The sequence below is a fragment of the Tyto alba genome, unplaced genomic scaffold (genome assembly GCF_018691265.1).
Source record: "Tyto alba isolate M040663 unplaced genomic scaffold, T.alba_DEE_v4.0 Super-Scaffold_23, whole genome shotgun sequence".
Lineage (NCBI taxonomy): Eukaryota > Metazoa > Chordata > Aves > Strigiformes > Tytonidae > Tyto > Tyto alba.
The window spans coordinates 20312509-20337349 of NW_024881297.1; the positions used below are offsets into that span (position 1 = coordinate 20312509).

Consider the following 24841-nt stretch of genomic DNA (forward strand, 5'->3'; position numbering starts at 1 on the left):
TCCAGACACCAACAATGTGTCATTATCTCTGAGCCAGCAGAACAGACGGCATTATTTCTTCTGAATCAGTATTACTAAATTGTCTAGGAAGTACATTCCGAAATTGGTGCCTATTTGCAATCTATCCAAACCCAGTAAGCCTGTCTATTTGTCTAGCTGTTTGGGCTCTGACAGTCCAAGTCATGAGTCAGATTACCTGCATTATCACATGTGTACTGATATTCTGCTGTGCTGAGTTTGCTGTGCTTTTTAAGATGCTGCTTTTTAATTCCAGTCTGTCTCTTTGGTTTTGGTTGGGTTTTTTATTTAATGCATTTAAACACAGAGCTTTCTTGCTTCTTATCTTCAGGATCTAATGAACAGAGAGAAGAAGAATAAAATTCCCAGCATGCAAGTTGGATTCATAGATGCTGTTTGTTTGCAGCTGTATGAGGTATGGTGCCAAGGAAAGAACTGCAAATACCTAAAACCAGGACTGTTCATTGTAGGCTCAAATAGATCCAGATTTAGAATTAGAATAAAAATCCCCCAAAAAACTAGTCCCTTAGTTTAAAAATATTTTTGATTATATTTTACATATGGTTTGTTATTCAGTTGAATAAATGATTAGTATTTATCATTAATAGTAATGTTTGTATGATTAATGTATATTGCTGTAATTTTTTAAAACCTAGCGGTAATTTTTGTGCTCTGTGTACTTGGTGTTAAATCCCTGGGTTATATTCTGGATTCCAGCAGCTCCAGTGAGCTGCTATGATCATCAGGGAAAGTCATGAAAACTAATGCTTTGCTGTCTAGGAAAAGAATGGTATCAGTGTTTGCTGTCTAGGAAAAGAGGTATCAGTGTAGTGCATTGATAAAAAGTGTTGTTTAAGAGTCTTAAAGAATTCAGAATTCTTCATGCAAAAGGTGATATGCTATGTATAGGAAATTTACCTGAGTTTTTTTTCTCATTCATCACACATAAAAGCAGTGCATGAGAGAATTTACTGAAATGTTTTTCATCCTGTTCACAAAGCATATAAGCAGATATTTGGTCAGATATAGTATGAAACAAAATATAATGATTTCTGATTTTTTTTAAAGCCAGTAAAACACTAGAGTAAAAGCCTTTTCATTGGGACTGTAGCAAGTATTTTACAGGAAGAAAAAAGGTGAGGAACAGATAGCCTAAGTCTTAAGAATCTTCCAGTGGGAAGACTAAGGTGATTGCTCAAATTTTTCCCCATTACACAGTAAACTTTTCTAAAAAGAATCCACATCCACCAGTTGGAAGGAAACAAGGATAGAGAAAGCAGAGGGAGCTACTAGCTGCAGCCCCTGAAACTCACATGTTTGTGTGCTGTAGAAACTGTTTGTCAGGAAAATAAGGTGGACTTTGCTGGGAAGCCTCAGAAAACTGCCCCCAGTAGAAGGTAGGCCATTGAAAGAAGACTGAGTATCTGTGAAAAGGTACAGACTGTACAAACAGAAAATTCTTTGAACAGAGCTCCTGAGCAGGTTTGAATGCCCACCAGCTCCAGAGCCTGAACTTCTATGTTTTCTTGTTAGGGGAGTGTGGTGCATGAGTAATTTCTAGCTACTGTGCTCCTGCTTTGTAACAGCAGCCTTTTTATGCCATCGTGAATACAAAGCCATTCCTGGTTAGCAGCCAAAAGCATCTACAAATGTTTGGAGTCTCCTCCCTTCTCTTCAGTTGGGGAAGAAAGAAGGAGATGCTACATTCACAGGAGGGGGTCTAAGCAGCATCTTTTTACTCAGAGCATGTTGCCTCTTACAGCTTTTTGTGTATCACTCTTACTTGTCGTCTTGCCTCAAAGTCTGACCTGAACTGCAAGGGCATGTAGCAGGCTGACAGTGTCTGGGAGTTCATATAGACTCAGAGTATGCCAGTGTGTGTCCTAACCTGACAGATAAGGGTGAGTGACTTACCTCCGGGGGCAGAGAGCAGTAAAGAGGATGGGAAGCCTATGAGGAAGTGATAAAACCCATAACAGTACTGGAAAATCCAAGGAAGGGGCTGTGGTTTGAGCTGATCCAATGTTTGTTTATTTTGACTGGAGTACAAGTAGAGGATATTACCTGCTTACACAGATTTTTGTTTTCTTCAATGAGTAATAAATGGTAAAACGTATAAACAACTTCAGTGTTGCTCTGAAAATGAACAAGCACAGTTCAATCTCCAATGTTCTAATGCTAGAAAAGCAAACAATAAATGGGGTTGTAATGTGAGTCTCTCTCTCTCCCCCGTTTTCTTAGCTTTCATCCAGTCAGTAGGAATTTGACACGCAATGCACATAGAGATGAGTTCCCAATACAGCACTGCAAGTATGTGACTTACCATGTTATTCAGAGTAGGACAGATCCCAACAAACTGAAGTTTTGTGGCTTGTGTTAGCTAGGTAACCAGTGCCATTCAACTGAATGATCTACAGGTCTTCCCTTTAAGTTCAGAGATCTGAAAAAATAAGAGAAATGTGTTTCATTCTCTTCATTTTTTGATTGAAAAAAAGGACCATTTAGCAGTTTTAAATGCTGTTTAGATATATTTGGATAAATAAACCAGGAAAAATCCAGAGATACTTGACAGCGCCATTCTTCTTTTAGTGCTGTAAATCAAGAATAATTTGATTAAGTCTACTGAAACTAATGAAGCAGCCTATAAAGCCAAAAGAAACTATGAAGATTTATACAAGCTGATAATTCAGCAGGGGTGCCTATGTAAACTTACAGGAGAATTAGACATTGCTACCTCACGTTATTTGAATGAGACCTGAATTCCATGTGAAGTTCTGACTGATTTTATGTTTTGTACAGTGATCAGCAGAGGGGCCAGGATTCTTCCCGGTGTACTTTTCAGTCGGCCACAGCAGTTACAGAATCAGTGGGCTCAAACACTCTTTCCCATACCTTGTTGACCCACACTGTGTGAACTATTAAACTCTCACTTTATACCTCTGAATACTGTGACTTCATTCCAAAAGCCAAAAGAACCCTTTATGCAAGAAAGGACTGACTGTCATAGTGTGAGGATACATTTTCATCACTTCTATCAGGAAAGAAAACCATACAAAAATGCTTACGTATTGTTATTCTTTTATTTTTTCAATTTTTATATTTACATATCAGAATCCAGTTTTCCTTCAATCTGATACATTAGCGCAGCCATATCATGAAAAATACTTGACTGACTTCAGCCACAGCTATTCCTAAAAGGCACTGGCTGTCAAACGTAATTTATCTGTTGTGTGCTGTCTTGAATTCAGATATTTCTGGGAGAACTCCTCTGAATCAGTTGATACACCATCAGCGAATATGGTCTCATACCTGCTCTGTGCCTGATTACCATTCCAAGGTCATCCTTATGACCAACCTTGCTATACATTCAAAGGACTGGCTTGCAAACAAAGTCCATGCATAGTACTTCACTAGGAATACAAAACAGGTCACTTGTGCATAATACAACAAACTCACCGTGGTTCCTTCTGCACCTATGTATCAAGTGCTGTATGGCCACTGCTGCTCAGTCTGATCTGCACTAGTGCCAGGTGATTGTGTTCCATGTTTGATGTGCAGCAGGAAGCCTTTCTTGAAGTTCAAAATGTAAGTTCAGTTTCAATTATAGATAGACCTCATATGTCAGTCATTCAGGTCTCTCTCATGGTCATCTTTAAGAACACTTTGTTGTTAAATGTAATCTGTTTTACATATTCTTAATTTATTTTAGGCCCTAACACACGTGTCGGAGGCCTGCTACCCTTTATTGGATGGCTGTAGAAAAAATAGGCAGAAATGGCAATCCTTGGCTGAACAACAAGAGAAGAATCTGATTAATGGAGAAAGCAATCAAGCCAAACGGAACTGAGATGCCGATTTAACAACCACAAGATTAAATTCACATAGAAGACATAGTAATAGGGGAGTACTGCATTTTACTAAACACTGTATGAATTTGGCTTATGTTTTGCCACTGCTGTATTATTTTTCCACATTTCAAGATATAGCATGACCATGTATATGCCAAGGTTATATAAAGATAGAGTGTTGCTTTTATTACATCTGATTGAGATGGAAAAGATCTGCAAGGGTAGTTTTTGCTACCCAATTCTAGAAGAAGGTATGAGTGCAGATACTCGACTGTCCCCGAGAGCCTATTACTATATAGATGTATATAGTTGTTTAGTGATCATGTTGTGGCCAGTATCTTAAAGACTACTGCATTTCGCACCTTTTTTCCTCTTCCAGCCTTGCTGTGTTATGTTATAAAAGTAATGAGCAATCTTGTCTGTTCTCTTCCCAGAGGTTCAGAGAAAATATTGGGACTAACTATGGGGAGCCTAATCCAGCATATACTATGCTAACCTCTGTCAGGAGACAGAACTGGGCTTTGAAGTAAAAAAGCTCCAGAATCTGTGCACCCAGTAGTTCTTTTCATATTAGAGGAATATCTTGGCAAATGTCTTACATCTGGAGAAATTTTTTAAAACCCTGTGAATGACTAGGCAATGGGGGTCTTAGGAGTTTTGTGGTAGAAGTGTCATAGTTGTCCACAAATAATGAAAAATGCTTGAAGATCAATGAAATGTCACAACGTAACTGACAGGCTACTGTGGAGGAATGGCTCCCACAGAAAGCTGCAAGAAACACACAGAGAAATGAAAACTAAACAGGATCATTTTTATATGCTGGTTTTAACTTCCTTTGGAAGTTGAATTTAACATCATCATAACCAACAGACTGAATCATGGGCAGGAAGGGTAGAAGAGAATGTGACTGCAAAAGCAAGAGATGAAAATCTGAAACAGAACGATGCAGGAACGGCACACTTCTGGTGGCTATCAATGACTGATTCTCTAGGCCAGTGCTAATATGAAATGGCTATGACCACTTTGAAGAAAGTTTTACGCTAACATCTTTTAAAAATAAGGTTTACCATTAGTTAATGTTAACAATGATTAATCACAATGTCTTAAATGAATAGGAGGAAAGAATACTGAAAGCAAAAATAGCTGAAAATGCTACAGGGATTTGCCATTTGTATATGAGGCATTAACGTTCAGAAAAGTAAGAAATCAGTTAACTTACACTAGTAAAAAAAAAAGCAACATTGATATTTTACTTAAATGAAGATGAGTAATACAAATTGTTTTGAATTGGGAACCAATTCAAGAAAATATACACATTAGACAAACCCTCAAAAGAGTAATGCAAAGAGAGTACTTTGGTAGACAGGATTAGGAGATTTATGTCAGCAAGCTAAGTTTGGTTAGCAGTAGGTGTAACTTTGGCTGCACAGAGACACAGAAAATTTTATTTTTTCAATTTGTAGTAATAATTTTTATGTTAAAATCAGCAATAGTATTAGGCAAAAGCAATACATTTGGAATCGTACTTTGAAGCATAGTAGTTTATTTCTATCACAGTAATCCAGAAAATTCTACTTGGAAACTGCAATAAATTCTTCTTCCCAGGAGATTATCAATCCTCCCATGTAAAAGCTGCTCAGAAAGACAGTGAAAACAAGCTATTTTTTACCAGTCTCTGCATTTAGATAAACTATACCAGAATCTAACAAAAGAAGCAGCAAATGTTTCAAAATGTTTGATGATACTGAGCTTCATAGTCCATTTTTTAAGAAATGTAGAATAAAGTATTCTGATAGTCTGCAACATTTCTGCCAACCTAAATTATTTGTCACTGATTAAATCCTATTTCAGACTTCTCTAATGCCTACCAATAATATATTATTCCAGCTGAATTTTAAAACATTTTTCTGCAAAAGTATTTCTCCTGATTTTTTTTCCCAGATTTTCAAAAAAAGTATGAAATTCAACAATAATTAAGAATTCCAGGGCTACTGTTATGCAGTGCTACATAAGTGTATGTGCATACACAGCGCAAACACGTATATAATATGTCATAGCTATGCATAAAAATGACAGGAGCCTGCCCCCTCAACACACCCCCCAAAAAGAAAGTTTTTAGGTACTTTCTGATAAATAGGAAACTTTGCTTCAGGACTTGCATAATCCTTGTATATTCTTTCCCTAAAATGCCTGAGATACTGAAATATAATTACTACGCTAACTGATGAAATACATATTTAATATAAATATGAAAAAAGTATATGTATATAAAGGTGTATTCTTGCTTGTATGGTTGAGACTGGTAATTCATTATGACCCAGGAAATCAAAAATGGTGATATTACAGTGTAGCTATGTTATCATATACATTAAGATCCCAGTATTTCTTTGCTCTATTGTGTGTTCAGCAAAGCTTTATTATGACATAAATTTATAACTACTACAAAGGAGTGCTGACTTGAAAAAAATGGACATGATGTTGCATTTTTTCAAGGGTTCACTTAAAATGAACACAGTTACAGAGTATGTGCTTATATTTAACTACGTATCTGTACACATTTATTCCACAGAATCTCTTCCACTACAAAGATTGGAACATACATAGAAATACAGTTCCTAGTAAATAAACCATTTAAATGTAATAATACAGCTGTATCTGTATATATTTCTATAAAACTAAACTATTTAAACTACTGGTTTAAGAACCTTAGAAGCATAGGTTGCTGTACTTCATGGAATTTCAGAGTCATCAAATTGTTTATATAGTGCTTTACTCTGCCTGAAGGCAAAGTCAGAGTGTCCTGATTTTGCATCACAGCTTTGTGGGAACTGTTTGCAGAAATTGCTCATTCCTTTCATAATGTAGATAGGTGACAATATGAAAAAAAGCCATGCTGTCTTCTGCTTGAAATTCATTGCCTTCAGAATTCAACATTTTCAAACCCAGCTAGTGGATTACAGCCATGCAACTGCCATTAATTTCATTATGTGTCTAATGATTTCAGTTAGGTCTCAAACATATTCTCCGCAACTAGCTAAAGCAGTCAGTGTGGATTATACAAGAAACAAGCTGAAATGGAGTTTACCGCTTTGTCAGTTCAGTCTTAAGTCCATTAAATCCATTGTGAAATTTGATAGTTAAGTCTTTGAGTACAGAATTTGTCCCACTATTTTTTAGTACTTGTCTCAATTGAGACATCTAAGTTAGTATCCTACTTGTTCTCAGACACAGATATTTTCTTTTAAAGTCACTCCACAACACAGTTTAATGTTTAAAGTACATTTTTCTTTCTGGTTTTGTTCTCCTTCTGAAAAAATACTTGTCATACATATTAACATACACAAAATTACTGGTTAACCCTACCTCTTCTAATTAAAAATTACAGAGGGGCTCTTAAGCTGTAGGTAGTACTTCTTTTCCAACAAGTGTGTCACATGTCCAGTATCAGCTGTAGAATGTCTAAGTTTTCTGTTACCTCACACAGTAAAAGAAAGGAGGGAAAAATAATGTAATGCCGATTTTCAAGATGGTATTGATTTTTAATTAGTTTAAAGTCAAGAGCAGATTACTCTCAAATCTTTGCTGAATACAAGTGGGCTAGCACTAAAAGTGAATAATCTATTCCGTTGGTGACCAGCTGAGCTCTCTTTAGAAGACAGGACTGAAGCCTAATTTTATGCATCGTCCTCTGACAACTGCATGCATGTAAAGATAAAACTTTTGAACTGCCATCCAATGCATTTTATCTGGCAGTGGCATGAACTGACAAAATCAGAACACTGTCTAATTCATGTATAAGATTTTTTAAAATTAGTAGGTAACTGCTTTTCTAACCCTCTATACAGAAAGACTAGGAAGAGTCAAATCTAGCCCCTTAAAATTAGAGGATGTTGCCTGAGTGATTTGGTTGGTGCCCCTTGCAGATATGGATAAGAAGATAGCAGAGAGTTTGATGGAAAAAATGCCTTACTGATAATAAATTAATACATTTTTAAAGGGTTTATAGAGACCTAGTATTTCAGGCAAATTTATGCATTAGCTTTAGTTAGGAGTCTTGTCTCTGTGATGCTGTAGTTTCTTCTTCATGTCAAATCACATGCATTTCACATTCCACAAGGTTTCAGCTTTATTTCACAGTTCCCTGCTGTACTTCTTTAGGGTCTTGCACTAATTTGAAAGATAAGCTTGAACATTGGAGCTTGAATAAAAACAATTAGTTTGGCCAGAGTATGATAAACAATGAGGGCTGGATTTTTTGGTTTGGCTTTCACAGGAACAAGAAACATCACAGAATCTGGCCTGGTAATTAAGGATACTTGCTAAATACAACAAATTGTGACAGCAAGGTATTTTATCTTTGTCATTGTTAGATGAATGGAAATTGCATGGGAAAGTTTATTTTCCACAAAAAGAAGTTTGTTTCCTTAGAGAAACTCGTATCTAAGTACCACTGTTTGTAAATGTATATTTATGTGACAATGCTATATAATAGCTAGTTTCCACTAACTTTCACAGCATGAGCTTGTCATGCCAGAGCCTAAGGCATGCTCAAACACCCATTTGAAGTCAATTACATGATTCCCGTTTACCTCAGTGAGAGTTGGATTGAGCTGTATAGAAAGTGAAAGAATGGGTCAAATCCACCTTTTTTACATATAAAGAGGGACCAAACTCTTACGCTTGGTAACACCTGCCTCACCTGCTCTTTGCTGTATTCAGCTATTCCTGCTGATGCCCAAGGTACCTTACAGATGTAACTGAAGTTAGAATTTGAGCCCTCTATGTATTCACATGGCAGACACCTGCATGTGTCTCTTAAAGAATGTAGTATGAAATGCACTGTAAATAATTTAAAGATACATTTCTATTATAGTTTAATAAAAATCTTAATCACAGTCACTAGCCACTGAGTTTGTCCATTTGTATTCTTTTATCTTTTAAAAATATTTGAACAAATATATAGTTTCTGGGCACAGTATTTTTGTACTAGGTTAAGGGGGTTACTCTGTATATTATGTTTTGCCTTTAAGCAGTATTAAAGTCTTCTGAGTGTTATGTGTTCTCACTTGCTTCTGTCCTATGACTACTCAGTAAAACTAGTTACATAAGAGAATCATTAGTCCTACTTACTGTACCGATGATAGAGAATATAGAGTCAGGTTATTTTCTGTGGACAAATTGCTGCTTATTACTTATTTCCTCGTTCTTCTCTTTGTACTGTTTTCATGCTTTTTAAAATAAAAAGGATGATGTCAAATTTTACTGTTTGTTAATACTATTGAGGTTGAATTTTTAACACCTCATTGTTCTCTGATTCAGATAATTGCTTCTGTAAATTTATATTGTATAATAACTTCTCTAGGTTCTAGAAATCCTGAAAAGAAGAACTTCACTATTAATATCAAGATACTTATAAGTACTACTGAGGTATGCCAGTGGGTAAAATTCTTCTCATTTCAAAACAGCAAAAAATAATTCACTGCTCGTAACCACTAGAGAGCACTGCAGGTACACTTATTAATTAGGAGCTGTCACAAATCAGTTAATTTATTGAATAAGCAGAACCACCAAATACAGCTGTTACACAAATCCATCCTCATCTTCTGCCCCCAAATATCAGTTCCTGAAGTAGCATGAAAGAGAGATTGAAATAGTCAACCTGGTGACTTCAAACAACACTTTGAAGAAATTATTTTGTACAACAAAAGCCTCATGCGAACTGCTGATCCTAGAAGTAATTCTAGACCAATGGGCTTGGCAATTTCTGTTCGTGTCCTATTAGCTTCTCCACAGCAACTCTTCTGGCTTGCCTTTTTTTAGCTCTAGGCAAAACCAAGAAGTATGTACATCCTTGACAAACAAGTCTCATTCAAAAAGTTATGAAGGGCCAAATTTAGTGCAGCACAAAACACAAGCACTGTTTTCTTGAACCAACTGCCATTTCTGAGTGCAGCTGAACACCTGTCTATGTATATCTACATGTATCAGGTAACCATTTGCTGATGGGACTACAATCTTTTCAACCCACTCATAAACCTACTCGTGCTCCTGCTTAGTCTTCGCTGGCCTACTGAATGTTTGAATTAATTTCTGAGAAGTGGTACAGTTTTCAACAGGAATACTGGAATACATTTCCTACCCATCCCAGAAAAGAATATAACCTTGACAAAGGCATTTTTATTGAAGAAGTGAAAAAGAATATTGCACTCAGTCTTTCATATCTTGCACAACTCTGATGCCTTTTTAACAACTGGAGAAGACAATAACTCCTTCCTCCAGACATATTTTTAGTAACAGTGGTGACAGCTATTGCTGACATACATTTCACATTCCCATGAAATCTCACCCTTTAAAATTTTTTGGAAATAATTCAAATGTGTGAGTTTGTTACAGTAGTAAGCTTTAAGATCTAAATTTATGGAATCTGACAGCCATCGAGTTTTTCAGCCCTTCAGAGGAGAGTAGCGTTTCTTAGCATGTACAGAACTTTAGAATTTCAATTTTGGTTGAAAAATATCACAAGTTATAAACACAGTAAATTTTCACTTCCGTATTTACAATTCAGAATTTTGAAATACCTGGCTGCATGTTTTCTCCCCGTTATTCCAAAGCTCTTATTTTATTTAACATGGAAATTGATTTTTACACTTCCTGAGAAATTGAACTCTTCTCCAGAAAGCTGCATTATGTTCTGAATCTGTACTATTAAGTAAAGATAAAATCCTCTTTCCTGCTGAAATAGGATGATAATCAATTCAGCCACAGCCTGCTACTGTCCACCCAGTGGTTCATAATAGATGATAAATAGATCTGTACTTTACACAGCTTTCTTTTGTTTAACATCATCAAAGACCTTTAACAAAAACTAAGGAGTAAATTCTATACCACTAGTATACACATGATACATCCACATATAGTCATTTCTTCCAAATTCTTTCTTGCAGTAGTTAATCAAGTCACTGACACATTATTTTAAGCTTTATACAGCTTTTTAATCGAAGTTCAGTTTACAGATAAGTAGAGGGGTTAACTTGTTCAAGGTCACATAGAAAGTCTATTTCTGAGCTGGAAACGGAACCAGGATCTGGGTGTCCATTCTGCTTTTACATGAAATGTGAAGAAAAATAATGTTTTGTGTTGAAGCCATCTTTTCCTTTTGGAAATACAAGTATTTAAATATCTAAGCCACATAGGGTGCTCTCTTGTTATTATGCTGAGCTCAGAAGAATTCTGAAGCTCGCTATTTTACAGAGGAGATTAGATTCAAGTTGCTAATCCAGGTAATCACAATAATCTTTGGTGGAGTTTGGAGCTATATCATAATCAAGAGCAAAAGCGTACGATCAGCAAATAGCTATGTTGAAATGAACTAAAAAGCCAGTTAAAATTTTGGATAAACTGAAAAGACCAATGCAGACTTTCAATACTGTACATGGTTAGCTCATTGGACTATAACTCAACCCCACCCTTTGATTACATTTCACATTCTGAACAAAAAGAAACTACTGCCCTAAATTTCCCTTCTACTAAGTATTTGCCTGGGAAATACAGGAGAAGAAGAGTATTAAGATATACATTTAAATACCTTAGATAAACCTGACACAAAGACCTACGAGTCAACTGACATATCAGTCTCAATGTGACAAGTGACAAATGGCACTAACACTCAGAGATGCATATAATTTTTACTGGAAAAACACATTTTTATTGCCAGTTGTTCACTGTCACCCCCCCTTTTAATTAAAACTAGGCTAGGTTCTACTATTCTAGATAATCCCTGGATTCATTTTAGCATGCAGTAACAGATGAAGTAAATACCTGAGCTGTTATTGTTTTAAGAAAAACCTGCATTTTGCTTCTGGATTTTTTAACCTGGAGCTTATTAGCTCATGAACTTCAGTTCTCTCCAATAATCAATTCTCAAAAACATGCAGTACTTTATGGATCAGAGACATTACACAGAAATTAAAAAGGAGTGGATACAGACACCTAAGAGTAAGTTTTAAGATCCACAGCCCACTACTAACTAATCAGACAAATGGATCTATACTCACTGGAAGTTTCTAAGTAATCTTCAAATGTTGAATCTTCACATTGAACAGATTGCACATTAGCAGCATCTGGGAGATTCTCCTTGAACCAAAATAAAAACAGAAACTTAGAAATCAGGCAGCAGAAATAGGAAAAAATCTAGCTCATGTATGATCTAATCTCGCTGCAATACAACATCCAGTTGCAATACATACTTTGAAATTATTTATCCAAGAGATGGCATTAGTTATGCTCCACTGAGGTCCTTGTTGGTAGGCCACCCATAGTTATGCTAAAGCTGGCTTTACTGGCATAGAATTATCTATTTACCATATCAATATAAATTTGAGTATTGTGGTTTAAACACTCAATAAAACTTTGTAATAAGGGATCCAGGGGCATCTAATGGTTTCAGTGCCCAACCATCTTTGCAATCCGTCCCAAGACATATAGAAGAATCACACAGGAGAAAACATGCATAAACTCTGCCAAATCAGTTCACTGATAGAAACCAGTTAATCTGCCTGGTTTTAATAGGGGTTCATGTCTCTCAATATATACTACTATATATAATAATATTTACATAAGTATGTTATGCTTATGCTGGCACCTTGTCATTATCACTCCATATTAAAGCTGAGTTCTACTGTCCTAGCTGATTTTAGGCAGCACAACTTGGAGTACAGGCCACAAAACAATAAACAGGATGGACAAATATAAACCCACTGCAAAATCATTGTTGTCACCCTGATCTTTGGAACCTCATTGTCAATTACTATCTTAATACAGCTTAGTATGATTATCACAGACTGGCATGATGAGATTTGCATGACCATATAAGTTAATAATTTATTTCCATCCACCTCATTTAAAGATCAAACTTCAAAGTTAATGTTTGTCCATTTTCAGTGTTCTGAAGCTGGCATGTTGAAGAAAGCCACGAAGCTAAGAATACCCACCCTTAGCTTTCATAAATTCCATGCAGCCAGCAATTAAAAAACCCCAAGTTTTTCAAGGCACCATCTAAGCAAAAATTGTACTTTTGAAAACCACACAAGGAAGAATTAGACAGAAGAAGGGAAAAGTCTGTGAAATATTCCATCATTAAAGATATATCTGTAAAACCAATTTAAATTATAATTTTAGAAGGAAACCCAGCTTCCCAAGGAACGCAAAAGAACTGTGAATAAAGTGTATATTGTATGATTCTAGTACACGTAAGAAAAGTGAAGTCAGATTTCAGTGCATTAATAGTCCTAAGTAACTCATGTAAATTGTGAGAAATTAAAAGGCGGCTGCTTGTTCTGGAACTGACCTTCCATCAGACCTCAGAGAACAGTTCTTTATGCTGTCAGCACTACACCAATGTAGAGACAGCATGAAACTCATAAATACTGACCACCTGTGGAGATTCCTACTTAACTGAAAGACCTGTGGGGCTGATCTGAACAGGATCCTAAGCATTCATGTGCGGTGAAAAGAAATGTTAAGGAAAGGAAAAACGGAACAGAAATGGAGTAACAGACTTTGATGTGAAATTCAGGACCCACCTACTCACTGCTCTCATGGTGAAAAGGTTCGGAGTTGGCTGGTTAGCCTGACTTCTGAGGGAGACCAAAGAATGACAAATGGGAAAAGTCAAGTTGTGAGATAACTGACTGGAAAAGCATGTCTGAGAGATCTTCCTGTTAGTTGGGCACTTGCTCAAGACCCTCCCCCTTTTTTAAGGTTCAGAAAAACTGCTGAAGTAAGTTTAATGTAGAAATTCATACTTAACTTGCAGAATGTCACTACTCTGAGTTATTTTTTCAGAGGTTAAGAAGATGGCCTGGATTCAAGTGAGGAAAGTAATCAGTAACATTAGTTTTGTTTAAATATATAAACACTACTTCAGACTTCTTAAATTAAATGAATTGGCAGGTTCTTGGAGAGAATGTAAAACCCACCTGAAAAGTAGAAAAGCTTTCTTGAGATGCTCAAAACAAAAACTCATTTCCTATTTGTTAGATTTCATATATGCCTAGATTTCACAGATTTTAAATATGTGAATAATTCATATTATTTTAGGCCTCAATTTTCTACTGCATATAACAGAAGTGGTTCAAAAGTTCCACTACACCACTGTCAGAAAGAACCCTTCTGCAAAGACTTCAAAGAGAGTTAATAATTTTGTTAAGCAACAGTAAATTAGATGAACTATAACCAGACACCAGGTATGTTTTTTTATGTATATATACTAAATAAATAACACAGAGTGATGATGATAATTACAAAGGTCAAGATACTCTCCAATGCAATAAAAAGAGATAATCTGACTAACAGAAACTCATTTTGCCCATTTTCTAAGCTGGCTGACGGGTAAGATGGGCATCCAATATGAGCACAGCACTGGGCATGGGCTATGACACTTTTTGAGACACTGAGTTTGGATTCAGCCCCCTGCTACCACAACTACTCATCTTCCATTTCATCATTGGCTGATTTTTACCAAGTTCCATTTACAGGGGCTAGCATGGATATATTTCCCTAAGTCAAATATCTTGCCTGTACCTGACAATGCTCCAGTTCACAATGAGATGTGGTAGTTCAATTTTGTCCTTCACAAAAGATGTTAATTCTGGAATGCTAGTATTTATATAGAGACAGGGTTTTTTCCTACCAAAATTATGCCTACTTCTTTGCAAATTTTCTTTAAGAACTTTCATGAAAGGGACATGGCTGTGGGTTCCTGCTCCCTCCCAGCTGCGGCTGCGCAGTGCTCCAGCATGTTCAACATGACTCCATGCTGGGGTTACTGTGACATTACAGCAACCATTCATTTGGCAAATGAGATTCTTCACACTCCCTTCTCTTCCCCACACAGTTTAGTCAAAACCCCCAGGTTTGAAACACTTGCTATGTGAGAGGAGATGGCTCACTTCAAATGAAACGAATTAGGAAACACTCATAAAAGGAACTCTGTTGGCTATCTGAGATAACCTCTGCAAATTGCTGTTGGAGGAGTCCTGTTGTACTGGAATAGCTGTAGTTGGAACATGAGGTGTTCACAGCTACAACAGACTAGCTTGCACCAAATCCCATTTTTCAGAAGACCACAGGGTCTGGAAAAGTTAATTTGAACTCTAATGCATGGTTAGCTTCTAGCACCCTATTTTGGCTGCAAGTATTGCACCTTTCCCTATATCACTTGCAACAATATGAACCTACATCCTTTTTTATTTTCTTTTCATCAAGTGACAAATACTTGAGCTATTTTTCCTCTCCCGTCTGTTAGCCAGATTAATACTGATTTCAAAATGAAGCTGACTGGAGTTAAAAGCCACACTATTCTCGTATCACGAGCAAAGTTCTAAAAGTATAGTTACACTTCAGTAAAATCTCTTGTTCCAGGCTGCAATCTACAGATGTACAAGATTATGATAACATAAGACACTGTTAAAATGTGGCAAGGAAAGCACAACTCATCCCTGTGTGCTAAGCAAAATCCAATTCAGCACTCAGGGTTTACATTCACATTTTGAAGCTAACAGATAGCAAAGCTGATGCCATCCATGTGTACAGAATAATTACAACCCTAAACTTGGTAAAGACAAAAGCTGCATCAATAGCTTTTTGGTAAGGACAAAAGCTGGGTCAACAGTTTTGTTCAGTTTCAAGTAGCTCCCATTAGAGAGGAAGGGGAGTGGGAGAAGAAGCATTTAAATCAGGGAAGACTCATGTTCTGCATTATCCTTGAACAGGCAAGATCTGGGACCTACAGAAATCAACCACATCAGGTAAGTTCACTTAACTGCACATCTTTTTCTGTTGTAGAAATGGGTTAGATGCACATAGCATTCGCTGAAAGTGTTATCATGAATAAAATTTGTAGGAACTGCTCAGAATTTAAATATATCTTAAAGAGCGAGCACATGAATACAGACTATCATCCCAATTTTCATAGCTCAGCACTAGACAAGAAACTAGTGGATAGTTTTCTGAAACAACCTACAGACATTCAGTGAATCCTCTGCCCCCTACATATTATGTTGAGCAGAACAGATTCTACCAAATTGTAACAGACAAAGTAGAGATTTGTGTTTGGTTTGTTGGGTAAATATATTTCCTCCAGTTGCATAAAGACTCTCCCACAAGCATGAAGTTACAACAAAGATAGAATATGTCAAGAAATTTTTCTTAGTCTAATTATTGCTTTCACTAGGTACCTGATTTTTACAACTCAAATATGGTGAATAAAATGGATGGATTGGCAATTCTTTATTAAGATGAGCAATAAAGATACTGTCATGATGTGGGGCAATAAGGGAGAAATTCAGCAAGCAGTGTGGTCACAATTGGAAATTTGATTAAACTACAGTAAACTTCTCCTTGAAAAGATCAGTGCATTGGTTGAGCTTTAGTCAGCCACATCATCCTGTAAATTGCTTTCAAGATAAGCTAGTACATAAATTCTCTTTGCAAAGATACATTACTTCAGAACAGTCCTTCTACAGACAGAAACATGGCATTTAATGGTACTTGGAAAATAGACAGAAATGAAAACTATGAAAAGTTCATGGAGGCAATGGGTAAGTCTTACTTTTCCAATGCCTTCTACAATACCACCACCACTATAGCTGAATACAAACTTGAGCTGCCTGTGAACAACTTTCTGGCTAGCCTGTCCTTGCACTGTTTGCTGCTCTGCCCTTGCATAGTGTACTGCATTTATTTTCAAAAGATTCCACAGGGGGAAGAAGATAGTAAGAAATGTTCTGATTTTAATTATAACATGTTAGTCTCAAGCAATTTAATTAATGCCAGCAGATTTATTTCAGAATAGAAAAGAACCTCTAGGTCTGCATTTGAGGAGAAGGCTCAGAGAAATTGAATGATAAACTTTAAGTGGAATTCTATAGCAGGAATATTATTTTGATAACATGAAACTAGGTTAAAAATTACACAGGGATGAAATCATCATTCTTCAATTTTATAGAAACACATGATTCAAGTAATTTTAATATTCTGATACTTACTTTAAATTTGTACAAACTGTGTGTTATACAGATATAAATATAACCATTCCAGTTGGACAGTGGTTTGCACTATATCTGTACTGGTGAAAATGGCCTCAATAAAAAGTGAAGAAGAATAGAAATCTGGGTCAGAATGCTGAAATAAACTCACTTGACCACATAAAAGCCACCTAAACCAGACAAATATGATGCTCCAGGTTTAGAGGGGTTATTTCTGATTTATGTTAATTTATTTTTCTAGGTATTAACATGATGAAAAGAAAGTTAGGAGCCCATGATAACCTGAAGATCACTATTCAACAAGATGGAAACAAATTTACTGTCAAAGAATCAAGCAACTTCCGTAACATAGATATTGAATTCACTCTGGGAGTCAATTTTGAGTATAGTCTGGCTGATGGGACTGAACTTACTGTAAGAGACCTTCTATATAATTATATATTTATTATATGATAATAACTTTATGTAAAGTACAGTTTCAAGATGAATTATTTGTCCTCCAAGTTTTTAATTCAAATTTGAAAGTGTGACTGTTCAGGAATGCTTGCAGCTTAAATACAAAGCTACAAGGTAGTCTTAACTGTTAATGGTTCAACACTGTACCATGAAATTCAGTGTTCCATAGAGTGCCCAAAAAGCAGAGTATGTAGCAATTTTCACACGATGAAATTCAGGTGATTGCAATTTTACTTCTTATAATACTCAATTACACCACCTAGAGTGCAGAGTGGGTATTTATAAAAAATTACTTTTTCTCTGTAGATACCATTAATTAAAATAAGGTGTACTGAGCACTGAAAAAATCTAGCTGGACTATTATGCAATTAAATAAACTAGCGGTTTTGTTAAAATTTCACTTGACAACCTTTCTATGTCCAAAAAAGCATTATTACACTGTTTTAATGTCTTCTCACTTTTAAGCATTGCTGTAGTCTTTAAATCAAAACAGTGTCCTATCTATTACAAAATACTATTTTTTTTTTTTTTTTTTCCCCATTATAGGGTTCTTGGAACATGGAAGGAAGTAAACTTGTAGGATCATTTACTAGAAAAGATAATGGAAAAGTACTCACAGCATACAGAGAAATCATAGGTGATGAACTTGTTCAGGTGAGTTAACCAGTCACTTAATATAATGAACTAAAAAAATTTTCAAAGCTGTTCTGAAAGTAGGAAGTATTTTCTTCAAGCCAAATAACCTCATTTAGTTGAAGTTCTCAAATCGAGTAATCTATCAAAATTTAAAACTTTAAAAGAAAACTTACAATCTGTGATTTTTATGTTTTTCTACCCATGTGAACTGTATCTTATCAATGCATTCTGAAGCCTGTGAATACAAATTTTATACAGAAGATATACATATACATCGATATATACATTATATAGATGTGTTCTGACTAAACGCCCTTTTCCAAGTGTCTGCATTGTAAAAGCCTTACCACAGGAGCTTACTACAGCATAATGCTTCTCAATGGCTGATGAAAAACCTTTTAAAACAAAGCTTGGGTTTGGGGAAGGGGATGATGGCACAGAGGGGTAAATGGAGACAAAAGGGAAATGTTTCACTGCTCTGTATAAAGCCAGAAACTGAACTAACTAATGTTTTAAGATCCTCTCTGCTAGCAGGTCACAAGCTTCTTAAAAGAATAAAAAACTCCAACATTATGAACAGAGGTGTGATATCTGAGATATCAAAAACATACAGTCCAACCCTTCAGTGCTTCTTCACGTTTCTAATAAAAGCAGTCACATAGCTGAAACTTGTGAAGTAGTGGTATTGGGAATATGACACTTCAACACTGCTTTTTTGCTGAAGCTCCCAAAAGCTGTCCCATGGTGGTTCAGTTGAATTTATGCCTATTGACAACAGGCTGCTTTCTTTATGTTCCTTTTCTCAGAGCCGGCACAGGGCTGGAAGGTCCCACACAGCTACCAGTCACAATTAAATCACTATTGACCGTCTCTCACTAGCATCTGTGAAATGAAACTTTGTAATAGCAGTCACTGATTTTAATTCTTAATTTCTTAACAGACCTACATATATGAAGGAGTTGAAGCCAAAAGATTCTTCAAAAGGGGTTAAGTACTGCACCCAAAACAGCAGAATCAAAAACCAATTTAAAAAAAAGACCGTTTTTCTATATATCCTCTGCTTTCTTTTTTCTTTCATACCCTCACAGCACCTCCTAAGTTGCTATTCCTTAGCCCTGTTGAAAACACAGGCTAGTTCCTTATGTTTATTGTTTTGCCGTGAATAAACAAAATCTAATTACAATTTGACACAAATGTTAAAATGTTATTTCTACCAAGTCCTACATGAGTGCAATATTGTAAAAGGCTGCAGAAGCTGTTTTCTATAAGCAGATCTTAAATATTTTTTGCACTGGCTCTCGATGGCAACTTAGTTTCCTTACAATAACATTTATATTGATAAACAGTTTCTCTGTGTACTGAATATTGTGTGTAAGGATGGCAAAACCTAAATGAAACTTGACAACACCAAAGTCTCAAAGACTATTCTATGTAAATATAAATATGGAATAAACATAAACTATGATACAATAATACAGCTCACTTGGAGGACCTAAATGATATTCTATTGATACCTTGCTCATATCAATAATATAAAGTACATGCTTATGATATACAGATATCTCACACAAGGTAATTTAGTTGTATTTGTTTCTAGAAGTATGCCCATGCTTTTAAACGTGCAGATTTTTAGTTGCTCCAATTTATTAATCATAGAATCCTAGAATGGTTTGGTTGGAAGAGACATTGAAGATCACCTAGTCCCAACCCCCCTGCCATGGGCAGGGACACCTTCCCCCATCCCAGGTTGCTCAGAGCCCCGTCCAACCTGGCCTTGAACCCTTCCAGGGAGGGGGCAGCCACAGCTGCTCTGGGCACCCTGTGCCAGTGCCTCACCACCCTCACAGGGGACAATTTCTTCCTTAGATCTAATCTAAATCTGCCCTCTTTCAGTTTAAAACCATTACCCCTCATCCTATCCCTCTACCGCCTGATAAAGAGTCCCTCCTCAGCTTTCCTATAGCCCCCTTTAAGTACTGGAAAGCCGCTATAAGGTCTCCCTGGAGCCTTCTCTTCTCCAGCCTGAACAACCCCAACTCTCTCAGCCTGTCCTCACAGGGGAGGTGCTCCAGCAGGTCCATGTCTTTCTTATGCTGGAGGCCCCAGAGCTGGACACAGCACTGCAGGTGAGGTCTCACAAGAATGGAATAAAGGGAGAGACTCACTTCGACCTGCTGGCCACACTTCTGATGTAGCCCAGGACTTGGTTTGCTCTCTGGGCTGTGAGCGCACATCGCTGGCTCATAGTCAGTTCTCCATGCACTGACACCCACAAGTCCTTCTCCGCAGGGCTGCTCTCAATCCACTCCTTTCCCAGCCTGTATATGTGATTGGGATTGCCCTGACCCATGGGCAAGACCTTGCAATGGGCCTTGTTGAACTTCGTGAGGTTTGCGTGGACCCACCTCTCCAGCCTGTCCAGGTCCCTCTGGATGGCATCCCTGCCCTCCAGCGTGTCAACTGCACCACACAGCTTGGTGTCATCGGTGAACTTGCTGAGGGTGCGCTCAGTCCCACTGACCAAGTCTCCAACAAAGATGTGAAACAGCGCCGGTCCCAACACTGACCCCTGAGGAACGCCACTCGTCCCTGCTCTCCACTTGGACATCGAGCCGTTGACCACAACTTTTTGAGTGCCGCCATCCAGCCAATTCCTCATCCACTGAGTGGTCCAACCATCAAATCCAGGTCTCTCCAATTTAGAGATAAGGATGTCATGCGGGACAGTTCAAAAGCTTTGCACAAGTCCAGCTAGATGATGTCATTTGCTCTTCCCTTATCTACCAATGCTGTAACCCCATTGTAGCAGACCACCAAATTTGTCAGGCACAATTTGCCCTTAGTGAAGCTATGCTAGCTGTCACTAATCACCTCCTCAGTTTCCATGTGCCCTAGCAGAGTTTCCAGGAGGATCTGCTCCATGATCTTGCTGGGCACAGAGATGAGACTGACTGGCCTGTAGTCCCCCGGGTCTTCTTTTTTTTCATTTTTTAAAATGAGGGTTTCAGTCAGTGGGAACTTCACTGTACTGCCACAACTCCTCAAATATGATAGGTAGCAGCTTTGCCACTTCATCCACCAGTTCCATCAGTACTGTTGGATGTACCTCATAAGGTCCATTGGACTTGGCCACCTTCAGGTTAGTTACATGATCTTGAACCTGACCTTCTCCTAAAGTGGGTGGTTCTTCATTCTTCCAGTTCCCACCTTTGCCTTCTGAAACTTGGGCAATGTGGCTGAAGCCCTTGCCAGTGATGACTGAGGCAAGAAAGTCATTGAATACCTCAGCCTTCTCTGTATCCAATATTATCCATATTATTAGGGGTTCAAATCATTCTGCGTCAGGAAGAGTATTATCAGGCTCTGAGTAAGTTTCTTTCAGGATATTAATAAAAATTGAAGGTATCTTAACAAGATAAAGAATTATTTTAGACTATATTGACTTCAAACACTGGTGTTTCTGATGGGTGACAAATATGCAACATGTTCTGCTCATGTTGTCCAGTCTGTAAGTGCTATTTTCAACACAGCCTCACCTTCCTTGAATTGTGCTATTTCCTAAGGGCTGCCGTAAAACTGCCTCTTGAGGGTCAGCACTAGATAAGATCTGCTGTGTCCCTTTAACTATGCATTTTGTGGATCATCTAGTCCCGTTGCTGTGTTTACAGGGCAGCCTGCTTCCCAGCCTTGGGCCCCTTCTGACACATCAGCAGAACAAACCTGTGTGCTGCTGGCAGACTTGTCCCCTCAGCAAATATTCCCCGCGCTCTTTTTTTAGCTTCTGAGATTTTTGCACTCATGCTTCTACTGCTGTAGTTAGAAAAAGACGGATTCATGTAAGGCTTCATTACAAGGTAACAATACCACGTGGGCCTGAGGTCTAATCCAAGATATGAATGCAGCCACATCTTTAAAGTCTCACAGCACTTCATCACAGAATTCCCTGATGATGGTAAACAGCTAGGTAATCTTCTGCCATGTGCTTACTGCCATGCTGTTACCAGTCCAATTTGAAATATCATTTCTGATAGGGTACATTTACATTATGATTTAAATGGGTTCTTAAAATACCTCACAAAATTTATTGCCCTCTTTTCTTGAAGCTCCTTGACTGTCTTTTTGCTGGCCATAAACGAATAAAAACATTTTTTCCTTCAGTTATTTTTATAACTGAATTCTCTCAGCCTGTATTTTTGTGGTCTTCAGCGTCTCATAGCTCCCTCTACTGCCAACATGATCTCATGATGCAAACAGTATTCGAGGTAGGAGTAGGACAGATGACCTTTCTTTATGAATTTGGATTTCCTTCCCCAGATACGGATTGTATGCAATTTCCAGTGTAGATGTTTTTTACATAATCATCTTTTAGTGGATAGATATACCACATACATCACAATGAAAAGAATACTATTTTAAACAGTCATTCAAGTTTCAAATACAGAGATGTAAAACTGAAAAGCAAAAGTATGTAAAACTAAAAAAAAAAAAAAAAAAAAAAACAAACACAAACAACACCCTAGAACCCATAAACAACACTATTACAAAATTTTATCTATCTCTAGGCCATTTTGTTTAGATACTTAAGCCTTTAAAAGAGAGAGGGATAGAGAATAATGGCTTGCAATACGGTATGTGACAGATTCTTTCAGTTAAGCTACGCATACTGAATAAAATAGAATAAATTGTAAGACAGAAGCTCCAACTGTCAAAGTGCTGTTACAGAGTTTGACCGTTATCAGCTGCATGTCATTATATACTTCTATGCAGTTTAGAAGCAATTAACAATAACATGTCAAAGGTTTCAGGAAACTGGAGAATGCCATTTTAACTCTTTTAGAGACTTTACTGGCTGGAATGGAAGCTGTATTAAGTTGCTGAATGTGTTCTTTCTTTTTTCCTTTAAGTCTTGCAACCTTCTGGTTCAGAAAGCTGATCTCTAGCTCACACCTCATATCAATGCACTTACCTCTGCCACACCCAGCCCAGTAATACTGCGATTCATGGTTATTTTGATCTAGGCTACCAGATTTGTTTGATTGATTGGCTAAAATAATAAGTAGCCACAGACTGAAAAGTAATCTGATAATTATTTATTTTTATATATATTAAAAAAAAAAAAAAAGAGAGAGCTCAGAAGTATTTAACAACTCCAGATACTCCAGACAGATGTGGTCAGCAGCTGTACTTAAACAATAAGTAAAAATCTTTAAAGACTCAGTCTCAAATACTTGAGATAAGATCAATTAAAGGGATGGAGGAGAGTGGTACAGCTTTCGTAAACTAACAAATAAGATCATTATATTAAAATGTGAATGAGATAGCCTAGTGTATTTGACTAGAGATTTCTGTTTCCTAGGCAGGAATTTCAAAATTACATTATTTTGCACCCTAATGGGAAATTAACTGCTCTTGGGAAACCTACAATCTAGTTCCTTTTGCTCAAATGAGGTAATATAGATGGGAACAAGACTTAAAGGGAAGTATTGTCATTGTTTCTCTCCCAAATCTCTAACATGCTTCACCTAACATACATATGCTTAAGCAATACTTGCTATATAAAGAGTAATTCAAGTTCATCCTTATTCCTAACGATAGAATTTATTAAAGAAAATAGCTTCCCCTAAGTGCATGCTTACAGGAAGTTAAACTCTGATCAGATACACCTGCTCTACATTCTGCAGCAGGTATTGCCTTTTCTCTTCATGGGAGGCTAAAAATGGTTAACAGCTACAGTGAGGAAACTTTTGTTTAGTATACTCTTAAGTTTCTGGTCACTTTTCTAGGCACAGTGAAAATAATACATTCCTTGCAATACTGAGTGAACTGACTACACTGAGGGCAGCATATCCCAGATATGAGCATAGCATCAGGCCGTGCAGCTTAATTGTTTCTTACACAGCTGTGTTGTGTAAATAAATCACACAGTATACACTATGTGAACTTTTCTGTGAATTTTTTTAGGGTGTACAAGCTCCAACTAACCTTCAAGGATTGGAGCGTATCTTAAATCAACTTCAGTTTTCCTAAAATTTTTCACAACAGGATTTCCTAAAAGGTCTTTTAGTTTCTTCCAGGGCACCATCTGTTCTCCAAGAAACTCTATCATTAAAAACTTGGGAATGTTTATTTCCACACAAGACCCAATACATTTTAAGAGAACAAGGCCAAGACAATTTGACAGGACTGACCACCTGATTTTCCCCACACCCATGTCTCACCTGGCCAAGCGCCCTGAGAACTGGCAGGGAGCAGCAACCAGCAGTGCCCAGGAACTACCGCGGAAATGTCAGTCACCAGCTCGGAGAGAGCTCCCACAAGCATCACTTCTCCGAACACCACCAGGAAAAGCAGGAGCTCCCCCCCGCTCCCAATATTTTTACCACACGAGCCCCGCCTGGCATCACTGTTAGCCCCCTCAGCAGTGAGCGCGGAAGGAGGCCGCGGCAGCAGCTGGGCAAGGGAAGCGATGAAGGGGCGCAGCCGCGCTGGAAGCGGGCGACCAACCGGCAGCGCCAACACCTGGTGGCGAACGGCGGCCGCGCCCCAACGGCCGCCACCAACGGCCGCCTCCCGTGGGGCGGGCGGCACGTGCGCTGCGCTCTCATTGGCTCCCCGCGCGGAAGAGCAGCTGGCGCCTGCGCGGCGCGGGGCGATGGAGGCGGCGGCCCGGTGGCGGCGGCCGCAGCAGCAGCAGCAGCAGCAGCAGCAGCAGCAGCAGCAGCAGCAGCAGCTGCGGGAGGCGGAGGCGGAGGCGGATGGCGGCCGGGCGCTGTCGGGACAGTCCTACTGGCTGGACCTCTGGCTCTTCGTCCTCTTCGATCTGGCGCTCTTCGTGGT

The 24841-nt window shown here is 37.9% G+C and overlaps 2 protein-coding genes across 8 annotated transcripts in view; both read left to right on the forward strand.

The window, feature by feature from the left end:
• The window catches only part of PDE5A (phosphodiesterase 5A), a 78089-nt gene extending 68961 nt beyond the window's left edge, over positions 1-9128 (forward strand). For all 7 annotated transcript variants that reach the window (XM_032997651.2, XM_042796318.1, XM_042796319.1 and 4 more), the window contains exons 20-21: positions 350-433; positions 3728-9128. In XM_032997651.2, coding sequence (XP_032853542.1) covers positions 350-433; positions 3728-3865 — 222 coding nt within the window. In that variant the 3' untranslated portion in view covers positions 3866-9128. The remainder of the gene's footprint in view (positions 1-349; positions 434-3727) is intronic.
• Positions 9129-16378: 7250 nt separating this feature from the next.
• Positions 16379-18995, forward strand: FABP2 (fatty acid binding protein 2). The gene is made up of 4 exons (XM_009963087.1): positions 16379-16465; positions 17154-17326; positions 17915-18022; positions 18945-18995. Exons 1-4 carry the CDS (start codon positions 16399-16401, stop codon positions 18993-18995), a joined length of 399 nt encoding a protein of 132 aa, XP_009961389.1. The 5' UTR covers positions 16379-16398.
• The last annotated feature ends 5846 nt before the right edge of the window (positions 18996-24841 follow it).

What these genes read in the sequence shown, in the direction of transcription:
- FABP2 (XM_009963087.1), top strand. Translation starts at nt 16,399, where the DNA reads ATGGCATTTAATGGTACTTGGAAAATAGACAGAAATGAAAACTATGAA. An exon ending in AAAGTTCATGGAGGCAATGG is followed by an intron (nt 16,466 to 17,153) that starts GTAAGTCTTACT and finishes TTATTTTTCTAG; the next exon opens with GTATTAACATGATGAAAAGA. An exon ending in CTGATGGGACTGAACTTACT is followed by an intron (nt 17,327 to 17,914) that starts GTAAGAGACCTT and finishes TCCCCATTATAG; the next exon opens with GGTTCTTGGAACATGGAAGG.